General features: G+C 37.8%; 1 protein-coding gene across 4 annotated transcripts; it reads right to left on the bottom strand.

Annotated features, from left to right (window-relative positions):
- Positions 1–726: 726 nt before the first annotated feature.
- Positions 727–9,178, bottom strand: LOC148861961 (nucleotide-sensitive chloride conductance regulator (ICln) family protein). 4 transcript variants are annotated; one of them, XM_088985305.1, is made up of 8 exons: positions 8,843–9,178; positions 8,632–8,755; positions 7,974–8,088; positions 7,706–7,765; positions 7,477–7,542; positions 7,287–7,384; positions 1,639–1,749; positions 727–1,150 (listed from the first exon to the last, which is right to left on the bottom strand). In XM_088985305.1, exons 1-7 carry the CDS (start codon positions 9,007–9,009, stop codon positions 1,681–1,683), a joined length of 699 nt encoding a protein of 232 aa, XP_088841431.1. In that variant the 5' UTR covers positions 9,010–9,178; the 3' UTR covers positions 727–1,150; positions 1,639–1,680. The 4 variants fall into 4 exon arrangements, with proteins under 4 accessions (XP_088841431.1, XP_088841432.1, XP_088841430.1 ...); XM_088985306.1 differs by having other exon boundaries at positions 727–1,153; XM_088985304.1 differs by having other exon boundaries at positions 727–1,156.

The following is a 9,178-nucleotide window of genomic DNA, read 5'->3' on the forward strand; positions in this document are numbered from 1 at the left end:
TCTATCAAGGGGGCGTCTAAATATTTGTCCTCCATGTTTGTCCTTGGTATCCCTACCATCCTGGCCAAAATTCTTTGGAATCTATTTGGCACATTCTGACCCAAAGTTTGAAAATTTCTTTTATTTCAGTGACCCAGGCAATAATATAAAACTGGGTCCAGTTCATTCATTGGTTTTTCAATTAAACTAGCTGATTAACCAGTTTTGGTTGATTTTTTATGAACTCCTATTTTTGGGTGTGATCAAACCGGTTAACGTGGGTCACGATTCAACCAGTCCAACTAGCTGATCCGGCCCAGTTTTCCAAACACTATGATATGAAAGTACAAAAAGAATGACATGTTTGGTTTGAGTGTTTTACATTTTTACTATTATACTTTTTAAAGTACATAAAACTTTAAAGACACGAAGTAGGCTTTTGATATTTCATGCTTTTGCCACATGTCAATATTCTATATATATATATATGATTACACGTGACAGTAGTGTCACCGCTATGTGATTGTTATATGATTGTGCATTCAAACCATTTATAATTACCAAAGTGACTTTCAAGTAATAACTTAATATCAATCCATATCATACAATACATATCAGTTTTCCATTTGAATCCCCACCATTCCAATACGCTAAATACCAAGAATGAAGACATGTGACCATTTTTGAAAGTTATACCCTTACTAAAGTCTAAAGATGCCTTGGCTCAATTTTTAACGTTGAAAAAAATTTAAATCTGAGAGTATCACCCCTTTAAATAGCATAATAATCAATTTTTGTGCATCACACGTACCCATACTTTGAACCTTGATTGGGATTTAGAGATGCATTTACACGAGATCTGATAGTAATATGTAGGGAATTTGCAACTCGGAAGAACATGACTCCCCCTGAATGCAAAGAAGCTGCCACTATTGATGATGATCATCTCTTAATGGAGGTGAATTAATAACGTGCATTGAACATTGAAATTTGTATTACGCCTATCAATCAATAAAGAATGGTCTTATAAATGGTCTGCAATCATATACTTGCGAGTTGCGACAGGTGAAGGAATGCTTTTGCTAATAAACCAGACCATTTGCCACCAACTGAGGGGTAGCTTAGTTGGTGCACCGGATGAATTGTCCCAGCGATGGTGCAGTTTCGAATCCTGCTACTATAAAAAAAAAAAAAATTAAAAAAAAAAGACCATTTGCCATAAGCGTAACTTTGAACATGCTGGAGAATGTACAGAAATTTACTGTGCAAACAGTGCACATGCAGTATGGAACAACATCCAATTAGTAATCACGTGGTTAAATGATGAGGTTCATGAGTCTCCAGATGGTATCTCAGTTCAAATAATTCAGCAAATTCACTTGTCACATACACCATCTTAAAACACTTACATTGAGTACATGACTACTCATGCCTTTAAATTTTCATCTTACAAGTCTTTGTTAAAAGAACTGAGAGTTTTGACTTTTATCATCCTAATTTAAATTAGAATTTACTTGGAGCAGATATGGTGATTCATGTTGCCTAAAGATACATCAAAACTCTAGAAATGGAAAAAGTGATGGGGTGAGGGGCAAAACAAGACAAGGTACTCACCAAAAAAGAAAACAGTAATGAAAAAACCTAAAAAGGAAGGCAAACCTGAGGCATTAGTGATGAGAAACTGAGAAGACAGAAAATTTACTAGTGACCACCATTTGTGTCGGGATCCATTTCCTCTGCATCCTCAAAACGTTGATCATTAATCTGAAGCTGAAATAATTAAGAAAACCCATCAAAGAATGTCCACATATATTCTCCATGCAGTCACAAGAACCATATCAAGCATTGTATTGACTAATGGATAGTGGCAAATTTCAATACCATAACATTAAATAGCACCAAGGGTTGGGTGTCACAGGTACTTGATGCATTTATATTAACAAAAGGATAAACGAGAATAAAAAGAAGACAACAAGCATCACATTGACTATTGAGTAGGGGCAAATTCAATACTGTAACCTAAAACAGCACAAAAGGGTTGAATATGATAGGTACTTAATGCATTTACCAGAAGGATAAACAAAAAGAAAAGGAAGCATCAGAAAATAAACCAAATCCACAAGATCCTTGCAAATGACTCTCCTGATGAATGGATGATGCAGCAAATCTGACCAGCATACGCAGATTATTTGGGATTGGGACATGGCAACTATTATACCAAAAGGGCTATGTTTAACCAATCACAACTACTTCACGCATAACAGACAATAACCTTCTGTCTTCACTTCTTGTGGCAAATTAGGCATCGGTACATAACAAGGAGAGGAAAAAGTATATTTTTTTCAAAGTGGAGGAAAGAATTGTCCAGCCAAAAATCAATGATCATGAGGAGGGTAAGATTGACAAAACAGGCTGATCCCTTCAAGTCAACAACTCAAGAATCAAGACAGCTCATGTGTGCACAAAGTTGGGTTTCATTTGTGGACAGGATAGGTCAACATCTTAAAGCAAGGTCATTTCAATTCAACAAAACCTTGCCCTAACAATATTAGGTAAGCTGCAGTAATCCTAATCCATACTATCATGGTGATGTAGTATGGGATTCGGACCAACTGAGTAAACATTTACAAAGTTGGTTTTTGAAGACCTATTTTAGTACATATAGGAGGAAAGTAGTATTTGATGTGGGAGACTATGTTTGGGCCATTTTAACAGAGGAATGCCTACCGGTTGGGCAACATGAAAAGCTGGCACCAAGGAAGGTTGGACCATATGAGATAGTTGAAGTCATCAATGAGAATGCTTACAAACTAAAGCTACTTAGCCATATACGTACCCATGATGTTTTCAATGTCAAACACTTGGTACCATATGTTGGCGATCAGTTAGATGATTATTTGAATCCAAGGACGGATTCCCCCCAACCCGGGGAGGATGATGTGTACAGGAGAAGGTCAATAAGTTCTATGCAAGTTGGGACCACTCCAAGACACATAAGAAGCTTGGATGGCGTCACTAGTCCAACCAAGTAATCAATTACCAAGTTAGCGCCAACACAAAACTTCTATTCTGGTTTGAATTTACCAAGTTAGCACCAGCATGGAATTTCCATCTTAGTTCAAATTTACCAAGATAGCGCCAGCACAAAATTTCCATCTTAGTTCGAATTTACCAAGATAGCGCCAGCACAGAATTCTATTTTACTTCGAATTTACCAAGCTAGTGTCAACGCAGGACTTCTATTCTAGTTCATAATTACCAAATTAGTATTAGATCATATTTTCGAATGTTTGTTCAATTAGGACTTTCTTTTTGAAGAGTTTTAGTAAGATTCTATTATGGAGTATTTTCATAGATTAGGAAGCTTTCTTGTAGGAGCCATAAGAGTGTATGCCTATATAAAGAATAGCTAGGGGGAAGGCTAAGATAGTTTTTGATATTGAATTTTCTCTTAATTATTCAGTGAAGAATTCTTCTTCCTAGTAGTTCAACTTCTACTCTTTTCTTTGAAGCTTTTCTCAACGTGTTTTGTTTCCGTATTGCGCCACATGGGCCATATCCTCCCCCAGAGTTACGAGCTCTCAGATTATTTTACATTAACTCAACCTGTCTTTCACCCTTCCCTGACTCTTATTGAACCACCATCAATTTGCAACAGAATGCTTCTTACTGGTGAAGGTGGTTTTCCATGCATTGGAACCATCAACTTGCATTAGATCATTTCTTCTTACTGGTACAGTAGGTGGTTCTCCATGCACATGAACCATCAACTTGCATCAGATCATTAGTTCTACTAGTGCAGTAGGTGGTTTCCCAAGCACATGAACCATCAACTTGCATCAGATCACTTATCACTACAGCAACTACTCCTAATTTCCCACAAATGCACTCATTTCTAATCCTACCGTCTGTAGTTTACCTTTCATCCATCTCAACACCCTTATCTCTGCTATGCTTGATTCGTTGCATGTTGCCTCTTCATTGCTCAGCACTTCACTCCATTTAACATTGTAGGCTTTATATCTATCTTGTAACATTTTCCTTTCAATCCTAACTAATTCATCACTTCAATATTCACCCATAAATTCTAAACATGGTTTTCCTATTTCTAAAAGAACTTTGAACTACCAAAAAATTAGCCTATGAAAATCATAATGAAAGTGTAAAATAAAACCACATCAGTAAATTAGCAATAACAACTTTGCATGATCTCTAGTTAAATATAATATAACTAATTCAAATCATATGAACAAGTCCTAAAAATAAAGCCACAAGAAAATCGAGTTAAGTGATAGATACAAGAGCTTCCCTAAACTAAATAATTCTTCAAAAAGACTCCTGATCTAACTAAATTTGCACACTACCAGTAAAAACAACATTCTTGTTGCTGAAAAAAACAACATTTAATCACAAGAGGAGAACACAGAATCCATGTCAGACCACAGAACTACCATAAGATCATCTTCAAAATAATAACAATGATGCCAACTATAATTAAAAAAAATTAATGAACTTCCTAGGACTTCCCTCAGGCCCATGCATCCTGTGAAGTTCCCCATTGAAATGCCCTCTGATATATGAACCAACTCAACCTAAAACAAGGTCCAGTTGGGACATTGAAACAAGGCCCATGCCAGGGATCATGATTCAGGAAATCTTTGTTAGGACTGAAATTATTTAAGGTGAACCTAGCCCAACTGCCCAAATTGCAACCCATAATTTCAAAAGATAACCGCATCACCAGGCTTGCATATATGCACCAGATATTAATTCTAGAACCTACGCAAAAATTGCTATTTGATTATAGGAGATATGCACCTTGCAAGTCTTCCCAAAGATGATAAGAGATCACCATAATCACAATCTAAGCCTGTCCTAACAATATGGGGTCAGCCAAATGAATCTTGTTGCACCATTCTGTTCTGTTCAGTGGCATATCCAATGTTAAATTATGAGCACTTAAATCATTTCTTATTACTTGAACCCATGTCCTTTTTTGGTCTGCCCCTAGCCCTTCTAGACCTTTCAACTTGCAACAGATTGCTTCTTCTTAGGGGTGCCATATGGTCTTCCATGCACGTTTAGTCTACTTTCAGTCATTTTATTGCCTATTGGATCTACTCCTAGGTTCCTTCAAATGACTTCATTTCTGACCCCATCCTTTCGACTTTTTCCATTAATCAATCTCAGCATACACATTTCTACCACACTAATTATTTGGACATGTTGTTTCTTGACTACCCACCACTTTGATCCATACAACATTGCTGGCCTTACGATTTTTTTTTTATGAATGAATCTGGCCTCGCAATTGTTTTATAGAAATTTCTTTTTGCCTAAGTAGTATTTGCACATCAAATAAGACTCTGGATGATAGGAGTTTCAAGATTGGATGTTTCATCCATTTGGGCACACATATAAGGTTCAAAATGGAAGCATAATTTAATTGTCAGGTGTTTAAATATATTCCCATGGTTAACTCTCAGCAAAATGCTGGAGTTGCTGGTTTCCAAAAGGAACCCAATGCTCAAAATAATTAAAATTTCTAGAACTCCCCTAACCTACAAAATTGACAGTCCAGCAAACATTCTTGGAAATAAGTTGCTTCAACTCAGCTCCAAACATGGCCGTCCCTAGGAACCTTTTACTAAACAAAATAGCATAGTAGTCCCAAGGATACAGGAACTGATAGAATCAAAGTAAAAGAATATCAGAAGACTAAGAGATCATCAGCTCAGGAGTCTTCAAGCACAAGAAACAAATAAAGGGCATCAGTGCTGAAGCCAGAATAGCACCATGTAAATGATATCAAAATTAGCAACAAATTCTTTCCTCTCAAGATAACTAGATCTCAATTTTCATGTTACGGTCATCTGCAAAAGCAAAATACTGGAAATTTCATGTTAGGAGAGTTTGTATTACAGCCAGTTCGATGTAGGACCAGCCTCAGTTTTGCATGTCCAAGATTGGTATGCATATCCTAACTTCCAAAACCCTAGAATCTCTTTTCTTGCCTGCTCTGTCCCTTGTTCTTGAATCTTGACATTTGACTCCGAAAGATGGGGAAATAGCACAAGGGTGGAGTAAGATAATTGAATCTCTGTTTGGAGATAGAAATGGCAGCTGGCATCCCAAACAGGTTACAACTTTGTATCACTGCTTGGTTTGGAAGTGAATACAAAAGACACAATTATTTCATCAAGGGGATTGCATACAAGGTAGGTACGCAGTGAGTCCAGAATCCACTACTGGTTGGATGACTGGTTGATAATAGGTCTCTGATGAAACTTTTCTGAAACCTATATGCAATTGTAGCATGATTCTGCAAAAAAAATACATGAATAAGATATGGAACCAATTGTTGGAGTCGACTACTATGTTGGGAGATAGGAGAGATCAGGTATGTTTTCAGTGAAATCTTTTTTTAAGGCAGCTGACAGCCTGACACCATTAATCAACAATACATTCCATAAAAAAACAAACTGTTTAGGAACCCTTGGTGCCATCTAAAACTGCCTTCATGACATGGACTATGGTTTTGGGGAAGTGTCTACCCTAGGACAATATGATAACTATAGGTATGGAAATTCCTACATCCAGCTGCAGATTTTGTAATTGTGGAGTTGAATTGGCGAACCTTTTTCTGTTCATTGCCCAGTCAGTTCAAAGAACTGGGGCTATCTCTTGAATTCTTTCAATCACTCAGTAAGAATTGGGTTGTCCTAATAATAGTTCAAGAGGCTTTAAAAGGTTGGTTTGTAAGATTTTTAAAAGGGACAAGACTGCATTCAATTCCCGCAGCAGTAACATCAGCATTAATGTCCATATCTCAAGTTATCAAAAAATAGCAAGTGATGGGATGAACTAGAACCTTAGCAGCTATAGGAAAAGGAACGGCTCCTATTATGCTGATTAGAGTCCTGGTACCAGTATGACTACTGTCTTCACTGGTTTAGAAGTCCCAAGTATGCAATGGAAAAAGACAAATAAAGGCAATTTTCAACCTTCACGGGAGGAGTAAGGATTAGTTGAATGCAATAGCTGTTCAGCAGGCTGTGGAACCAATGCTATATTTCCACAAAAGTAATAAAATACATGGGACCCACAACCATTTAATTTCTCACTGTGGGCCCTATGTACTTTTTCACTGGTGTGGGGCATTACCATTGGTTCCACAGCCCACTGAACAGCTATCGCGTTCATACAGGTTCATACAGAATGCCATGACAGGTTCACACAGAATCCTGATAAAACTAGAAACAAATGATACAACAGAATATAACAACTAAGAAACACAGAAGCCATACCTCAAGCACTGTACGGGCTAGGTCATGATTGCCATTTGAGTATCCTATGGGGTTAGCAGGATTTTCAAAGAGTAGACATTCAGAATCATCCACTCCATCTGGAAAGGTCAGCATATGTAGATATTACTTGTCAATACTAACTGCTGAGAGATGAGATAAACTTTCAGGAGTGTTTCCTAACTGGACTAACCTGTGGCTGCATTATCATCTTCCATTTGATCAGCACTAAAAATCCAGTTGTGTTCTTCCTCTATCTCTGGAGAAATGATAGATAAGGGTAAGATATCTTAAGAGTGATATCGAAATGAAGAACAGAGAATGTCAGGGAGAAGAGCTGTTGAAGAATTAAGAGAGGTAGCAATGTTGCCTCCTAGAAACCAGCAAAGTATTATAGGGTATAGAAGAAGATTAGTATTCACCTTCATTAGGATCAGGATTTAGCTCCGCACACTCACAGAATATATTGAAGAGGGAATCCACTAAGACACAATAAAGCCAATAAAAGATAATTAGTAATCAGTCCCCAACATTGGCCAAGTAAAATATCTGCAGAAAGAAAAGAAACATCTGAACAAGATAAAAGCATATTAATCATTTCATTTATTTATTTTTGGATAAGTACATTAAGCATTTTATATTGTGAAGGCTAGAACAGAAGAAAACTATAGACATAAGAACGAAGAATACATTGGCTGGGATCAGATGGAACAAGCCTCATCTCAGTGATCTTGGATAAATCAAGGGTATTGCATTCTGAATCTGATCCTTCTGAGTCTTCACCATCGTCATCTTCCGTCTCAATCTTCATAGAGAATGATGGTATCAATTACTTTATACGCCAATAGAAGGAAGAATTATCTGAAGAAATAGTTCCATAAAACAGAGCTTCTGATGAACCATGCATTTCCTGCTTAGATTACTATCTTCTTCACAACAACAACAACAACAATAATAATAATCTATCTTAAATTATGGAAAGCATGGGAATAAATGAGGATGGCATTTCTTTTCTTTATTGGTATTCCAAATAAAGTTTTTCCCGATTCTTGATTCTGCCATTCAACTGCAAGTAGTACGTCAGTATGTGTCCTCTCCCTGCTATTTTTTCTGTTTAATGATCATTTTGGGGGTAGAAGTCTGAGGATCAACACAATGATAAGTAACACAATTGCGTTCAGGGAATAAACATTACAAGTGTCAAGCCAAAACTCAAAGCTTTCTTACTTGAGCACAAGATTTTAATCTTAAACCTCTAAACCAAACCAGGACCTGAAAGTTGAGCAAGCTAAACCAATTGAAAAGCATCGCCAATACAAAATGATTTAGACGTGGGGGAAGGGGTTACCTGAGTATAGATACAAGGAGAGGGATACGCTTCCGGATCCCTGGATACAGCGTGCAGTGACACCGACAAGAAATCGACGGCGTAACCTCGCTCCTTTTCTACGTCGCTCAGCCACACTACTTGCCTGCAAAACCCACCAAAGAAAGCACTCTCAAAACACGCTGTGAGTGAGAATGAGAGAAACAGAGAGATGTGAGAGCTAGTAACCAACTTGGTGGTGATGTACAAGGTTCCGACAGACTCAGGAGCTCGGTTGCCGAGAACGATGGCAACTCCCGGTTGAACATGCATCAATTCTTCACCGTTGTCAGCATCCAGAATTGGTTCTCCTGCACCCTCTCCGATTCTCTCAGTGAAGCTCCGTAGCCCCATGACCATCTCTAGGAACCCTAATTCCTCGTCTACTGAATTTGCTGGATTGTGCCTTGTGCCTTACCACTGTTTAGTTTCCTCTGTTTCGTTACGGCGCCAAAACCAAATGATTTTTTGCCTTTCACTTGCGACTTGTGCATACGGCGGAGAAACTTGCGTCGGTCGTGCGCGCGTG

This window comes from Nelumbo lutea, chromosome 4, assembly GCF_056320005.1.
Source record: "Nelumbo lutea isolate HS-2025 chromosome 4, American lotus-T2T, whole genome shotgun sequence".
Taxonomy (NCBI): domain Eukaryota; kingdom Viridiplantae; phylum Streptophyta; class Magnoliopsida; order Proteales; family Nelumbonaceae; genus Nelumbo; species Nelumbo lutea.